Genomic DNA, 16,593 nt, shown 5'->3' with positions numbered 1-16,593 from the left:
TTTCTTCAATAGATTCCACAACCAATTTATCCACCACATCGACACTAAAGCATGAATTCGATTCAGATGAAAACTTCATCGCCTCAAAGACATTGAAAGTTACTGTTTCATCTTGAACTCTCAACAATAACTTTCCTTCTTGCACATCTATAAGTGCTCTCCCCGTGGCCAAGAATGGTCGGCCCAAAATAAGAGGAATTTCCTTATCCTCTTCCATATCCAGAACAACGAAATCTGCCGAAAAAATTATCTTATCCACCTTCACCAACACATCTTCCACTATCCCTCTCGGATGTTTTATGGACCTACCCACTAGTTGCAACGACATGGTCGTTGGCTTCACTTCACCAATTCCCAATCTTCTGAAAACAGAAAAGGGCATTAAATTAATACTAGCACCTAAATCACATAAAACACGATCAAAAGTAATATCTCCTATAATGCAAGGAATAGTAAAACTCCCTGGATCTTTGAGCTTCGGGGGTAACTTCTTCTGGAGAATGGTGCTACACTCCTCTGTAAGCATCACCGTTTCCTCATCTTCTAGCTTCCTTTTGTTCGATAGGATTTCCTTAAGGAACTTCGCGTAGCTTGGCATCTGCTGCAATGCATCTGCAAAAGGAATGTTAATATGCAATTTTTTAAATATTTCAATAAATTTTGAAAACAGCTTATCCTGATTCTTTTTCTTCAGTCTTTGAGGAAAAGGCATGGGTGGAGTGTGATGTGCCAACTTTGGTGGTATCTCGGGGAATGGCAATTTCTCCTTCTTCTTTTGCCTTTCTTCCTTCTTCTTGTTCTCTTCCTCCAAACCGCTTGGTTTCTCATCAACTACAATCTCTTTATCAACTTCCTTTTCAGATTCTTCCTTTCCAGCTTGATCAACTTCTTCCAAAATTGTCCCACTCCTCAAAATTATGGCATTTGCTTGCTCACATGGGCTAGCCACTGTGTTGCTTGGTAAGGAACCCTGTGGTTTCTCATTTAGCTTCTCAGCCAATTGGCTCATTTGTACCTCAAGATTCCGAATGGACGCCCCTTGATTTCTGAAATTAGTCCTCGTCTCATTCATAAAACCCATGGTCTCCTCCATGAATTTCCCAAACATGTCCTCCAACTTTGTCACTCTTGGATCTCCCAATTGATTATTCACCCCTGGTTGATTATTTGGAAATGTCCTTTGGTTCCATTGATTATTTTGCTGGTTCTGATTGCCCCAAGCCAGATTTGGATGATTTCTCCACCCTGGATTATATGTGTTGGAGTACGGGTTGTTTGGTTGCCTCTGATTTCCTGCTAAGTAGTTCACTTGCTCCGATGATGAAGATGATGAAGCAAATGTGTTCCCCACTTGACACTCACTACTCACATGGTTTCCTGCATAAAAATCACAAGTTAGTTGAGGTGCTTGAATAGAGTTTACCTGCATACTTCCCAACTATTTCTGAAGTGTTGTGAGTTGGGTTGAGATGGTTGTGAATGCATCAACTTCATGAAGACCCGTATATTTTCTTGTTATTGCTCTCTCATTTGGTCTGTGATAGTTGTTGCTTGCCAAAACCTCAAGCAACTCATAAGCCTCCTCTGGTGTCTTATTCTGCAAGGCTCCTCCTGATGCTGCATCCACCATGGTTTGCACGTTACCCATCAGTCCATTGTAGAATGTTTGGACTTGAAGCCAAACTAGCAACCCATGGTGTGGACATTTCCTCATCAATTCCTTGTACATCTCCCAAGCCTCATATAATGACTCGGATTAATCTTGTAGAAATGATTTGATATCATTTCTTAGTTTTGCTGATTTTGCTGGAGGAAAGAACTTGGTCAGGAACTTCTGTGCTAGATCATTCCATGTTGTGATAGTTCCTGATGGTAGTGCCATTAACCACCCCTTAGCTTTATCCCCCAATGAGAATAGGAATAACCTCAACCTAATGGCGTCATCTGACACTCTGTTAGACTTGAAGGTGTCACAAATTTCCAAGAAGTTCGCTATATGCTGATTCGGATCTTCCTTCAAATCACCATTAAACCTTACCGACTGCTGGATCACTTGGATGATTGCCGGCTTTATCTCAAATGTGTTGGCTTGGATTGCTAGTCTCGTTATGCTCGAACCACTACCATTAACCGTGGGAACTGAGAATTCCCTTAGTGTCTTGTTTTTTGGTTCTGCCATTTCAACAGCTATTTCTTTTGATTCAACCACTATACCTCTCTTTCTCTTCTCTCTCTGTTAAGTCATCTGGCGGTTCTTTCAATCTCAAGATCAATAGGAACCACTGGCTGACGTCTCGCTCTTCGCATAAACTGCACAAAATAAACAAAAGAAATGAGATCACAAACCAACTGAAAATTGAAAACAAAAATTAAAACTTCAATCTAGCTAACTATAGAAAAACTCAATGTTAACTTAAAACTTAATCCCCGGCAACGGCGCCAAAAACTTGATGCGTTGTTACTACAACATGCAATATGCAGCAAGTATACTAGTCGCACAAGTAATAGACTGATGAGTGAGTATCGTTCCCACGAGGATTGTTGCCAAGCACTAAGTTTTCTACCGTTTTCAAGTTGAAGCATCGAATTCTTTTGGATTAAAGGGAGCAATTTAAATATACTTAAAACAAAATTTACTAACCAGAAGTAAACTATGAAAGCAAGATTTAAAATATGGATAAAATCAATTCAAACAAACGGGTAGGGTTTTGACTTCATTTGGGCTCTATGGGTTCTTTCTAAAGAATTAAACTAAATTCATATTCACATGCATTGATTGTAAATCGAACTCTCTAAAGTGTCAAACATACCTTCTCAAACTATGTTTTCCTACTCTTCCCTATTAACCTTCCGCACCCAACAAATTGAAAGTTAATAAAACTGAGCTCATTAAGCACAAGAATCCTATATTGATTTCATTGGTTCTTGAATCTATCTCTAGCATCCAATACTACAATGGTGAATACCCAAGACCTAACATGATTCATTTCTCAATCTCATCATGTTCATCACATATAAACAGTAAATTCAGAGTACTCACACAATCCATCAAGTTCATAAGGAAATAAAATCATTCAAACAATTAACCCATGAAATTCTGAACTACAATCAAAACCCTAACCCAAATTAGGTTAGTTCATGTCTAAATCAATAGTACAATTAAAAGAAACGAAAAATTCCAAGTTCAACATCATGGAAACAAGAGAAAAGGAAAGGAATCTCCCCAATTGACGAATCCACTGGTTTCACCTCGAATCTTCACACTTTGTTTAATCCAAAATCACTCAAATTCAATTTAAGAATATGTAAAAACTGCTGTCTATCTCAAAACAAACGAACTAAACAAAAAGACTAAGTATTTCTTTTATACCTCGCCCAAAATCCTAAAACTTAGCCTAAAAACGAAACTGTATGTTTTACAAAAACTGGAAAATGCAGACTTCGCCGCAGCGAAGAAGGAATCTCGCCACGACGACAAAACAAGCTAAACCTAGTGAGTGACTGACTCATTTCGCTGTGGCGAAGAACAACCTTCGCCGCGGCGAAGCTTCCTGAAGAATTTGAAATTACAGAATTGCCCTACGCTTGCTTCTTTGCTTGAATCTTCGATCTTCGGTGCTCTCCCTTGGGAACAAGCTTCATCGTGCTTGACTCTACTTCAGAACTCTCCCAACTTCTGAGATCCGCTTGCTTTTGAGTCCAGAAACTCCAAATCTATCTTTATTCGCTCAAAATGTCCATTTTAACTTGAAACGCGAAATGTAAGGAATTAAGTAGCAATTCAGGCATAAGTGAACTAAGAAGTATCTAAAATCCGACCTAAAAGCTTAAATAAACTAGTATAATCCTCGGATTATTAGGGCCCAAGCCTAACCCCATGACAAAGGCCCAGTCCTGGCCTAGGCTTGTCACGGGGATGATGGGTAAAGCCCAAGCCCGGCCCGACAGTTTGCCATAAAGACAATTTGGTATCCAAAAGATTTGAAAATGACAATTACCCACTTTCTGACCAAATATGTTAGTAAAATCCATTTAATTACGGACAGTATAGTAATTTTATATCCATTAATTTTAAATTAATCCATAAATCCCCAATTTTTTATTTCATTTTTCTCTTCTCTCTCTTATCTTCTTCTTCATCTCTCCCTTCTCTTTTTTTACTTTTCTTCTCCCTCTTTTCCCTTCTCTTTTTTTACTTTTCTTCCTCTTTTCCCTTCTCTTTCTTTCCTTTCTTCTCCGTCTTTTCCCTCATCCCCTTCTCTTTTTTCCTTTTCTTCTCCCTATTTTCCCTTCTCTTTCTTTCCTTTCTTCTCCGTCTTTTCCCTCCTCCCCTTCTCTCTTTTCCTTATCAAAAATTATAATCCAATTAAAACACTTTATCTTCCATCATTGCCTCAACCGTATCGCTAGCACCTCCTTTCCAATTTTTTCTTCCGCCATAGCCTCAACCTTCTTTCCCAGGCTCTTTCCGCCTGTTTTTTCTTCCACCATTGCCTCAACCTTCTTTCCCAGGCTCTTTCCGCTAGTTTTTTCTTCCGCCATTGCCTCAACCTTCTCTGCCATAGCCTCCTCTCCTTCCCCCATTTTTTTCTTCAGCCATTGCCTCAACCTTCTCTGCCACCGCCTCCTTACCCTATTTTTCATTAACCTAGTTTTAATTTTTTAGCTCCGCCTTTGCCATCTCCCTCCCCCAATTTTTATTAACCTAGTCTAATTTTTTCAAGGCAACAAACACTCAGTCAACAAACTAATTATCCTCATGAAACAAACACACCATCAATCAATAATTTATAAATTTGATATACTTTTTCCCTCAACTAGATTATGAAGTTAAGATGGAGAATGAATTTTGAATGTGGTGTTAAGATGGTGATGAATTTCAATTGTGTTTATATTTATGGGAGGTGATTTTTTCTGGCAAATCTGGATGAATATGGGAAAATAGGGAGAAGAAAAGGAAAAAAAAGAAGGGGAGGAGGGAAAAGACAGAGAAAAAGAAAGAAGAGAAGGGAGATGAAGAAGAAGATAAGAGAGAGAAGAGAAAAATGAAATAAAAAAATAGGATAAAAAAAATTAGGGATTTATGGATTAATTTAAAATTAATGGATATAAAATTACTATATTGTCCTTAGTTAAACGGATTTTACTAACAGATTTGGACAAAAAGTGGGTAATTGTCATTTTCAAACCTTTTGGGTACCAAATTATCTTTATGGCAAACTATGGGCGGGTGCATGTCGTTCGGCCTAATGGTTATAAGCAATGTTGTGAAACTTGACTTGGTTATTGATCTGGTAAGGCTATTGGGTCTCGAGTTGAGTGATTTAACCGGTCCAGTCAATAGTTTGGATTAGTGATGTCATTATACTGACATCAACATAAAAAAAAAAAAAAAAAAAAAAAAAAAACCCCTTGATAATTTCAAGTAACATAAATTCCTCACTTTATCCAGTCAATTCCCTAACATAAATTTTAACATTCACTTAATCCATCTTAATTCTAAAAATTCACTTCCACAACATATTAGAGATATCTGGAACCACCATTCTTAGATCAATGGAATCAACTATCTTTTTCCTTTAAAAAAATTATTATTGAATTTTCAATTTACAAAAATATATATACGGTATTTTTTTTTTAGTTTTTATATTTTTACTTTGCAAAATAATTTAATTTTCAACTTTGTGCCCTTCTCTCGATTAATTTAACACCAAAACTTGATGGTAGGTAGACCTGGCAAAACGGGTCCAGACCCGCGGGTCAGCCCGTACCTGGGTAAAAAATATAGGGTATGAGTTTAATATGTTGGACTCATTTAATTCCCACCCGTACCCGGCCTGACCCCTTTTTTGATGGGTTACACGGGTAAAGCCGTGGGTGCCCATGGGTACCCCTTTTTTTCAAAGATGAACCCTAAGTCCCTAACCTACTAAGGCACTAACGCCACCCAACTCTAAAACAAACTTTCTCTTCTCTCTCGCGCCTCTAAATCTCTTATCACTGTCATTGATTCATTCTCTCAATCTTTCATCTCATCACTCTGTTCAGTGTTCACTTTAGTAGACTCTCATGACTCATCACTGTCATCATCAGTCATCACTCTCATCCGTGAACCACGATCCTATTCCCATACCCACCATCGCCGTCATTCATCCTCATCGGCTCGTCATCTCCTCTCTCTATCTTTGTCGTCATGATTGAAGGAGTTGGTTCTTGTTTTTGTTACAGTGAGATCGGCTACTGAGCTCATTTAATGTTCGATTGGGTCTCTAAAAGATGAAATCATGTGATTTAAAGACATTATTTTTTAAGATCTTTAGTGACCGACGTGAGGGTTTTGACTGCTTTATTTGTTACTTCTTCTATTTCTGTCATTTGAATATTTATATTAGGGTTTTGTTGTTACTTTAGAGCTAGTTGAAGAGAGTAGCAATTTCATGGATGAGGATGGTTTATCGAACACAAACTGAGAAATTTTTCTAGCTCAAGGGCCAACCCTTCCAATATTGCAGAAGATTATATATTTGAGCAATAAGATTAAGGTAAAATGGCGCTTCTTGTATCACTTTCACTTTATTTCTTACTGACAGAAGTAGGATGGTTAGTCTTATTTTAGGCAATTGAGTTTCAGAAAATGAACGATTTGTGTTCAGTTTATTTGTTAGTGTAGGTAATTGCTCTATTTGGTATCAAGTTCTGTAAAATTTAGAGCCTTCTCTTTGTTTTTGTTTTTTTATTGGTTTCGGGATTAATGTTGATGCTTTATGTTATAGGATTTGAAGAGAGATCACTCAAGTCTTTTAGATCAAGTGAAGAACATGAATACTGATTGTTTTCCTGGCCCTGGTGTTTTAGACAATCTTTAGAATCTCAGTGAGTATCAGATACTGATTTTGGCAATTGTTTCTCGCCTTTTTTTCTTTCTTTTGTTTTAGTGATTTTAATTGCTATTTTTGGTATTAGGTAATGAATATGAGCTTTTAAAAAAGAAATACATAGATGAGTCCTCAAAAAAAAAGTGGCTTTACAATGAAGTGATTGAGCTGAAAGGCAATATTAGGGTCTTCTGCCGATGTAGACCTTTAAATCAAGCTGAAATTACTAATGGGTCCAGTTCTATTGTTGAATTTGACTCTTCTCAAGAAAATGAGCTACAAATTGTTTCTTCTAATTCTTCTAAAAAGCAATTCAAGTTTGATTTTGTGTTTAAGCCTGAGGACAATCAAGGTAATCCCTGATCTCATGAATGATTTTTACAATGCAAAGCAATTGCTATAATGGATATTGAGCTGTTTAAATATTTAATCATGGGTTTCTAATATATGCAGAGGCTGTTTTTGCACAAACTAAACCTATTGTGACTTTAGTATTGGATGGCTATAATGTTTGCATATTTGCATATGGACAAACTGGAACTGGGAAGACATTTACAATGGAGGGTACACCTGAAAATAGAGGAGTGAACTACATGACTTTAGAGGAGTTGTTTAATATTTCCAAAGACAAAACTGGTGTCATGAGATATGAGCTATTTGTTAGCATGTTGGCGGTTTACAATGAGAAGATAAAGGACCTTTTAGTTGAAAACTCTAACCAACCTTCTAAGAATGTTTTTTCTTGAATATTAGATTACGTATTAGTTCATTTTAGTTGGTATTTATAGTTTATTGACTTGTTTTGTTTGTTTATGTGTAATTGTGTATTAATGATTATGTATTTGTTTATTTTGGTTGGTATTTGTAATTTTGTATTATATGTTATTGTTTGTTTATTTGTTATTTGTTTATTTTGGTTCCTATTTGTTTATATTCTAAATTGAATTGCATTTAGAGTAGTTGATTTAGGGGGTGTAAATGTAAAAAATTAAACTTGTAGGAATTTTGGGGGTGTAACTGTCATAATTAAAAACTATTGGGGGTGAAAAAGAAATTAAAATATGGAGAGAGAAAAAAGGGATACCCGCGGGTCCACCCATACCTGTATAGGGTAGGGTACGGGTCCAATATTTTGGACCCGTATACATCGACCCGTATTGGGCCCGTACCCATTTGGACCCGACCCGTACCCGGCCCACCCGCTAGTTTTGCCAGGTCTAAATTGGTAGGAGGTGTAAGTGATTAATTATAAGGGAAAATTTAGACCATTTATAACCATTATTAGATTACGTTTCAATCAATCTTTGAGTTATTGTCTAAAGAGTTGTATAACTGATGGTAACATTACCTAGTTATTAGATACTATAGGTGAATAGAGATGGTAATGTGCCGGGTCGGGCTAGGATCGGGTACCCCTTGGCTAAGGCCCAAGCCCGACCCCATGAAAAAGGCTTAGTCCCAGCTTGGGCCCGTCACGGGGATGACGGGTAAAGCCCAAACCCAACTCGACGGGTTTTTTGTAATCTCAGGCCCGACCCAAGCCCATCCTTTTTTATAATGTGAATTTTTAAATATTAATAAATTTAATTTTTTTATATTTTTAATTCTAGAAATAGTTTTTAAATATTAATTTATTTTTGAATGCTCATCAAATATTAATAAATTTCAATTTTTTTTTATATATATGTAGGATAATTCTGTAATTAGATATATAGTATAAGGATAATTTAGTAAAATTAATAGTAAAATTGTTAGGCCAGGCCGGGCTGGGTCGGGACTGAAGACATACCCATGCCTAGCCTGTACCTGAGGGTGGGCCTTAAAATCAATCCCAAGCCCAAGCTTCTTGACAACGGGTAAAACCTGACCTTTTTGAGCCAGGCCGGGCCCGGTACTCAGAAATACCGAGGCTAATGCTTAATTGTTTTGAGAGCTAGATTTGGATTGGCTATTGGGCCAAGAAAATGGGCTTACTCTAAAGGAAATCTATTGGGGTTCGCTGAGAATAAGATCAATTGAGCTAGGAAGAAACCCAAAAGAACTAAAACAAACCCAATTATAACCCATTTGATCTAGGCAAACTAAATAAGCCCAAGTGGTGGTGACAACTGCTCTTTGAGTCGTGTTCCGGCATAAAACTTGAAATTAAACACAGATGCAGACCCAAAAAGAAACAAATCAATTTCCAAATCAACGAAAAAGCAACAACTCAATTTCTAAATCAATCCAAGTGGAATAAGACTGGTTTAATATGAAGTAGAAACTTAAATGTGAAGTGGATATAGATTCGATTTATCAAAACACACATTTATAATTCATTAATAAAACTGAAAATAGTTGAGTTCTACATGGGTATAAATTCAAAACCCCATACATTTATCATTTAAATTTTTAGCTTCTCGATTGATTGTATGTTCCCTACTCAGAATTCTCGAAGATCAATTAGGAAATTCTTTAGTCTTCAGTTGTATATCTTTTGTGGTGGCTTATGAACATATGGATACACCATTGATAATTATTTAAGAGCAATAATATTATACATATTGTGAATATGGAAAAGTCAACTGGTAAGAATGAATAAGAGGATTTGATTTCTCTCTCTCATTAATTTTCGTGGATTAATCTCTGACACTAAAAGTTTTCAGGTTTCTTGTTTAGGAAGAATTGGTGGAATGTGCAAGAAATTAATAGAAAGTAGGGAGAATAATTAATATCGTATAGGATTTCAGGAATTAATGAATATGTGATGGCTTAGAGGTGAGAATCTATGTTACTGTATACAAGAGCTTCTGGAGACAAAAATGAGAAAAAGGTGGTCGCCTTTAGTCACTAGCTTCTGTAATCTGTCACACATGGAGCCTCCTCATAATGTATCCTTACAAAATTTTAGTTACAATGAACTGGGTGTGAGAACCATCTTCTTAGCTTCAAAAATTCTACCATGAAGCTAAGAGTGCTTTGCATTTGCAGCACATTGCCGTCCGTCTTTGGTGCATTTTTCTGACGAAATGAACTTCATGTTCTTCTATTTAATTATTGTCCATCTTCTACCTTTCTATGTTCGGCAATTTTTGGTCGTTGCTGGCATATAAACTCTTGGAAAGGCAGGAACATCAACTATGGAGATTATGACCCTAATTAGCAGAACCACAGGCCGCGCATTGATGACCAAATAGCTTTGTGCATACAAATAGCACTGCTATATATGCAAACAATGTCATCCACAATTACAACCAGAAATGAGACGTAACCGAGATCTGGCAATCTATATAAAGCCAGGTTTTAGATACAGATGGAGCTCGCTGGCCCGAAACATTGTTGTTGACTACTGCTGGAACATCTGCCGGGAATCTCCTTTGATTTTTCCTCCATGAGATGAGGCTTAAGCTTGCTTACATCTGATAATTGAACTGGCTTCAAAAAGAATTCTTCAGCTCCTTCCTCCAAACACCTGTTAATTCTTGAAGGAATATTTTCTGATGACATCATCACAACTGGAATGTCTTTTAATGATGTAGAATTCTTGATTTTTCTGAGAAGATCATAGCCGGTCATTCCTGGCATACTGTAATCTGTAATAATCAAACTGACAGAAGCAAATTCTGAATTTCTCTCATCATCTTCTTCATTCAACAACCCCAAGAAGTCCAAGGCCTTACTCACAGAGTCCACAGCAGTAACTGTTGAAAACAAAAACATACAAAAAGTTGGATTAATTTCAACACAAGACTCCCTGGAAAATCAAGCAAATAAAAAAAGAAAAAGAAATTAAAGAACCAAATTGTTACCTTGATAAGAAGAAGTTTTAAGGAGTTTTTCAATCAACTTTCTGTCAATAACGCTGTCATCAACAGCAAGAACATGAAACTGAGGTTGAGCATCACCAGCAGCCACACCCATGATTGAAAATTGGATAGATATAGTATTGAAAATATTTCTTTTATAAAATAAAGGTAGAAGAGGCAGAAGATGTTAAGAGATGAAGATGATGATGATGATGATGATGAAATTGAAGAAAAGGGCAATTGGGCTTTAAATAGAAGGCGATTGAGAGGCAAATCTTTAGGATATCTGTATAGTTTAGGAAAGCAAGATTCTGCAGATTTCATCAACAATCTTGAGGATCTTCTATATTGATTTTTTAATTATTTGACAAAGCAAAGAAGGTGTTATGTTTGTTTCCAATTAAATATATTGTTCGACTTTTTCTTTCTTAATTAATATTCCATTTGACCCTTTGTTAAGTGCTTGAGGCAAATATTTAATCTTTTAATTGGCTTCTTCATTCAACTTAAGAAGGCTACTCTCATTCTCATGCACGTGTATCACCATTTTTCCAACTCCATTATTGCACATAACAGTTGGTCGCACATTTCGCCTTTATTTATAGGAGAAAATCTTTTTTTTTTTTTTGGTAAGTATTCATAAGAAAAGGAAAGAATTTACAAAAGGCCATATTAAAAAGGTTCAACATACCATAGGACAAGCCCTAGGTTAGGCTCAAAAGAATCAAGTAATCACTAAGACTACTAACAAAAAACTAAACTAGGCACCTAAAGCTAAAAGCAAAACAAAGCACCAACACAAAACCAAACAATGAAAGCACACCTTAACCAAGGCTGCCCAGTAACAGTCACTCCTCTTGTTTTACAATCTCAGGACATGCCCTTAGTTAGAAACAATGCTTAGCAAAACAAAAGAAGACACAAGGAAACTCAAAAGAAGAACTCAAACCAACTTAATCTTCATCCAAGGCATTGATCAACGAGAGAGGGAACAAAGGAAGAGGACTTGAAGCAACCCTAGGGAGGCCCCATGAGTCTGCCAGTCCTATTAGTAAAGGAGGCCTTGAAGTTTTTAAAGTCCATAGCTCTCTCTCACAATGCATTTGATCGAATCAATAATAGAACGGATATCCTTACACTCTCCCCCAAACATCCAACTATTTCTCTCCCTCCAAACCCAATACACCGTAGCTCCCAAGCAAAGCTTAGCAATAGCATAATTGAGCTTTTTTCCTTTCCATCTTCTAGCAAGATATAAAGTAGACCTAGTCAAGGACTGGTCCCAAGTAGGCCCGGGCCTAGGCCTGGGCCTATTTGGGACTGGTCCCATTTAAGACTAGTCACTCATGGGCTTGGGATCAGTCCCAGGCCCATGAGCAGTTTTAGGACTCGGACCGGTCCTATGGGCCCAAGACCGGTCCTATGGGCCTGCAAAATTTCTTTTTCCCCCTTATCTTTTTTTTTTTATATATATTTTAGGGGCGAAATGAAATTCTGTAGGGGGTTTTAGTAATTTTTAGGGGTAGATTAGTAAGTTTTTAAAAGTTTAATTAATTTTAAAAAATAATAAAATAATAAACAAATTAATAGTTAATTTTAACATAAATGTAATATTCACACAATCACATAATCACGCTTCACAATAAACAATTAAATAATTTTTTTTATTAAATTATTCATCTTCATCTTCAACAATATTTAAATCATTAAAATCTGTGTTCCCAAAGAGTTCGAGTAGTTCGGGATCTTCAGGGTGCTGTTATAGTCTTCTCTGAGTTCTCTCTACATGAGTCCAGTCTCGTAAACACGTTATCACTTCAATCATCTCATCGGTTAAAGAGCATCTTCTGTCTTCAACAATCCGGCCACTCGTTGAAAATCCTGACTCGGATGCAATTGTAGAAACCAGCACAGATAAAATGTCATGTGCCATTTGGGCTACAATGGGGAATCGACTTTCATGTTGGTTCCACCATTGAAGCAAATCCATCTCACGTTTCTCCTTCATCGTCATGTAGGACAGGTCCATTTGTAGGTAGCGATTCAACTCATTTGGTCCATGTATGTACGAGCTGAAGTTGCTACTTCTGCCATGTTCCATATACGTCCACTTGCTCAATCCTTGATGGAGGTCTGCATCAGGGTCCTGGTCATCTCTCCTGAACATTCCACTTCCACTTCCATTGTACCTGTTTTGATATAAAGAAAAAAGGCTTTCCAATTTTTGCTTAAAGTCAGTCAAATAAGACGTATAATCATGTCCTAAATGCTAGTCTATCTCAGTAATTATACAGTTAACTACGTGTAATTTAAACCTAGGATCTACAACAAGGCCTAATCCATATAAGAATGGAATATCTAACCAATATTTCTCGTAGTTTTCTTCCATCTTTGAAACAATTTCCATTAAAAAGTCATTATATCTATATTTAGCAAAATTTTTAGAAATTTGAAGTAAAATATCTAACGCAAAATTAATAGTCGGATAATAAATACCACTTAATGTATTAGTATAATCATAAAAAATTTTAAGAAATGAATAAAAAAGTTCACAAACCGCCCAATCATCATAGCTGACAACTTCCTCTGGATAGTTCTTCCGGTTGACAAAATCTGTAATTTGTCTTGCAGTTGGCAAAACTTTTTCCAACATTAAGTAGGTGGAGTTCCAACAGATAGGCATGTCCGTACATAACTTCAAAGGGCAAACTGGTGGGTCCTCTTGCCTACAATATTTGACGTACTCCTGCCATCTTTTATTGCTACCGCTAATGATAAATCCAATAGCCACGTGCACCCTTTCCATCTTCGAATGTATAGCATCTAAACCTGCTTTAACAATCAAATTGATGATGTGGCAAGCACATATCTGCTGAAAAAATTTGCCTTCATCACTCAGATCCAATCTCTTTTCAAATAAAGAGATTGTCACAGTGTTAGCAGCTGCATTATCAAGCGTTAGCACTACAACTCTATCGGTTAATAGATATTCTTGCAAAACTTCAAGAATTGCAAAATAAATAGTGTCAGCATTATGTTTTTCATATAATGGTTTAAAACCCATCAATTTTTGTTGTAAACCCCAATTATGATATAAGAAATGTATTGTGACAGTTAAAAAATCTGTTTTTGATCTACAAGCCCATATGTCTGATGTAAGTGCAATAAATATATTCCTAAAATTTTGAAATTTGTTTTTAAGTTTATTATTTATTTTGTTATAAAGTTTTAGTATATCTCTTCTATTTGTACTTCTACTAACAGGGGTATATGCTGGACAAAATGCAGTTTTAATTATGTGAATAAAATAAGGTTTTCAGATAAACAAATGGGAGAGTCCGTAGCAATTATGAATCTTGCTATTTTCTCTCGTGCAACATGTGCATTATATTGCCATGTTGAGAGAGTTGAGGATTAAAATTAAATTGAGTTTGAATTTGCCTACTTGATCCGATTTCAAGATGTACCGGATAGCTACATTATTTGGGGGTTGATGCAACTAAATCAACCTTAGCAAGTGCACTAGTCGTGTTCAAGTAATAAAGTGATGAGTTGAGTATCGTCCCACAGAGATCAAAGCAATTATTTGTAATTACCTGAAACTACTTACACGTTATTTGAGAAAACGAAATTTTAGAGTGCAAAAGTAATGGATTAAAAATAACTAAATTAAACAAATAAATAATGTGAAGAACTTTGCAATATTAATGAAGTTAGGGTATAGATTTCCCCCTAATTATGCTTAACAACTACTCTTAATACCCGTTTGTGCTATGAATTGGTAAGATTCTTCTAAGGCCAATTATCCTTCTTCAGACATAATATTCAACTTAATACAGATCCCTATTTGGTTACTCTGAAATTAAAAAGCATAAATTTATCAATTCCTTACGACTAATTCACCCTATTCGGTTATGAATTAGATGGACCACAAATTAATTCTAGAATCTCTATTCGATTACTTCTAGTTTTAATATGTTGTGCAATGTTATTCCCATAAAACAATTATGAATATGAATTAGGCAATAAACCCTAACTTTTCTATTCGAAACATCATCAAGGTAATTGAATCAATCCAACATTCATAAAGCATTAAACCTAAACTCTTGCACAAATTCATAAACATAAATATGGTATTAAGAATAAAAAATGTTCAAAACATAATTAGGGTTTCATCCTCCCCTAACAAAAGAGATTTACTCCATTCTAAGAACAAATAAATAAATAGAGAAGAAAGAAAACATATTCAGACTTGAAAATAAACAAAAATCAAACTCTTAAATTTGATCTTCAGTCTTCAAGCCCCAAGAATGCGTCTTCTCCTCTAAAAAATATGCAAAATTCGTCCCTTGACAACTAATCTCAATTATACTTAAATACCCAAAAGAGTCCTAAGTGAAAAAGGAAAGAAAAACTGATAAAAACACCCTAACAGTTTCCGCCACAACCCTGATCGTGGCCAAATTTAAGTCACCACAGCCTAGGCCGTGGTGCTTTCTGGTCTCTTTGTTTTATCTTTGTTCCACCACCATGGCCATGGTGAACTACCAAGGCATGGCCGTGACCTTCAAGAATGTTAGGTAATCTCAACTTCTTCAAGCTTTAAGTCTCAATTTCATTCCAATACTCCAATCTACTCAATCAAAGCCTAAAAAACACAAAAGTTATCCAAATCAATAGGTAACCATTCATATCTCAAACTTAATGAAAACAAACATCAAAACAAAGGAAACAAATGAGAAGTTGACTAAACTAACATCAAAACAACCATAAAAACACTCAAATTATGCAACTTATCAACTCCCCCAAACTTAATCCTTTGCTCGTCCCCGAGTAAAGAAAATATCAGAAAAACAAACTCAACAATCATCAAGGATTCACAGCATTTCCAAAATCAATGAAAAGAAAGCAAACATGCTTTAAATAATATTCATGCATGCAAACATACAACCCAGCTAATTGTGCAACTCTAATCTTTCCCCAACCCAGTCATGCCTCACCAAGACTTTATACTTAACCCCCTGCTTATTTTTATCTTTTTTTTTTTCATAGGCTTCTTTAGATTGTCACATCACCTTTTTACGCGAATGCACACATTTGTGATGAATGGCCCCAATTACTCAGCAATGTCACAACACATAAAGTGCTTTGCATACTCATAATTTAAGCTATAGTTTGACACAAAAGTAAACATGGGGCTCATGAATACTCCTGGTTATTAAGTAGCTCGAAGCAGTGGAGTAGTTCATTCAAAAACAAACAAATAAGCATAGTTAATTTATTTCAAGACTATAAATACAGTTTTTTTTTTTTTTTTTTAATAGGGAGTGAAGACAAGGCTCAGCTAGTACACAACATAGTCAAGTAATAAACCAAAATTTGCACAACCATCTAGAATTGCATACTCTTCAGCATTCCTAAAGATATGAGCATGTTTGAATCCTTTCAATGACTTGATACTACCACTACTCCAAATGATTACAAAGTTCATCACAAAAAGCAATTTTTTTAGGGATATCACAAAGTTTCGCTTGGGATTGTATCAAAAGCACAAGCATAATAACCACTATGCAACAAATACAAATACAAACCCAAAACACATAAATAAACTAAACACTTCCTAAACACAAGCACACCAAACAAAAGAAATAGACCGTCAACAATGCAACACAAATCAAACTGCCCACTCCCCCGAACTTAAAGAATGCAATGTCCTCAATGCATGAAAAACAAAAACAAAACAGAAAATATCGAAAATAAAAGATAGAAACTTCCCTAAAAAAAGTGATTTTTTTCATTATTATTATTATTTTTTTTGCGCATGGCCACAGCTGTATAAAATGACACGGGGTACCCCGTGGTGAAAGCTGGACTCTGTAAGCTTTTTATCCTTTAACATGGCTACGATTGTGTAAAATGACACAAGGTAGCCT

At 35.9% G+C, this 16,593-nt stretch overlaps 1 protein-coding gene and 1 non-coding gene across 2 annotated transcripts; one reads left to right on the top strand and one right to left on the bottom strand.

Annotated features, from left to right (window-relative positions):
• Window positions 1–1,688: 1,688 nt before the first annotated feature.
• LOC116141071 lies at window positions 1,689–1,795 on the top strand. The gene has a single exon (XR_004129732.1). It is a non-coding gene; the product is annotated as a small nucleolar RNA R71 (small nucleolar RNA).
• A 7,735-nt stretch (window positions 1,796–9,530) lies between these two features.
• On the bottom strand, window positions 9,531–11,012 carry LOC116141067 (two-component response regulator ORR9-like). Its single transcript, XM_031426615.1, has 2 exons — window positions 10,664–11,012; window positions 9,531–10,555 (listed from the first exon to the last, which is right to left on the bottom strand). Exons 1-2 carry the CDS (start codon window positions 10,773–10,775, stop codon window positions 10,158–10,160), a joined length of 510 nt encoding a protein of 169 aa, XP_031282475.1. The 5' UTR covers window positions 10,776–11,012; the 3' UTR covers window positions 9,531–10,157.
• Between the last annotated feature and the right edge of the window lie 5,581 nt (window positions 11,013–16,593).

This window comes from Pistacia vera, unplaced genomic scaffold (genome assembly GCF_008641045.1).
Source record: "Pistacia vera cultivar Batoury unplaced genomic scaffold, PisVer_v2 Contig391, whole genome shotgun sequence".
In the NCBI taxonomy this organism is placed as follows: domain Eukaryota; kingdom Viridiplantae; phylum Streptophyta; class Magnoliopsida; order Sapindales; family Anacardiaceae; genus Pistacia; species Pistacia vera.
Note: the sequence above shows the minus strand (reverse complement) of the source record. Positions and strands in the feature narration are given on the sequence as shown.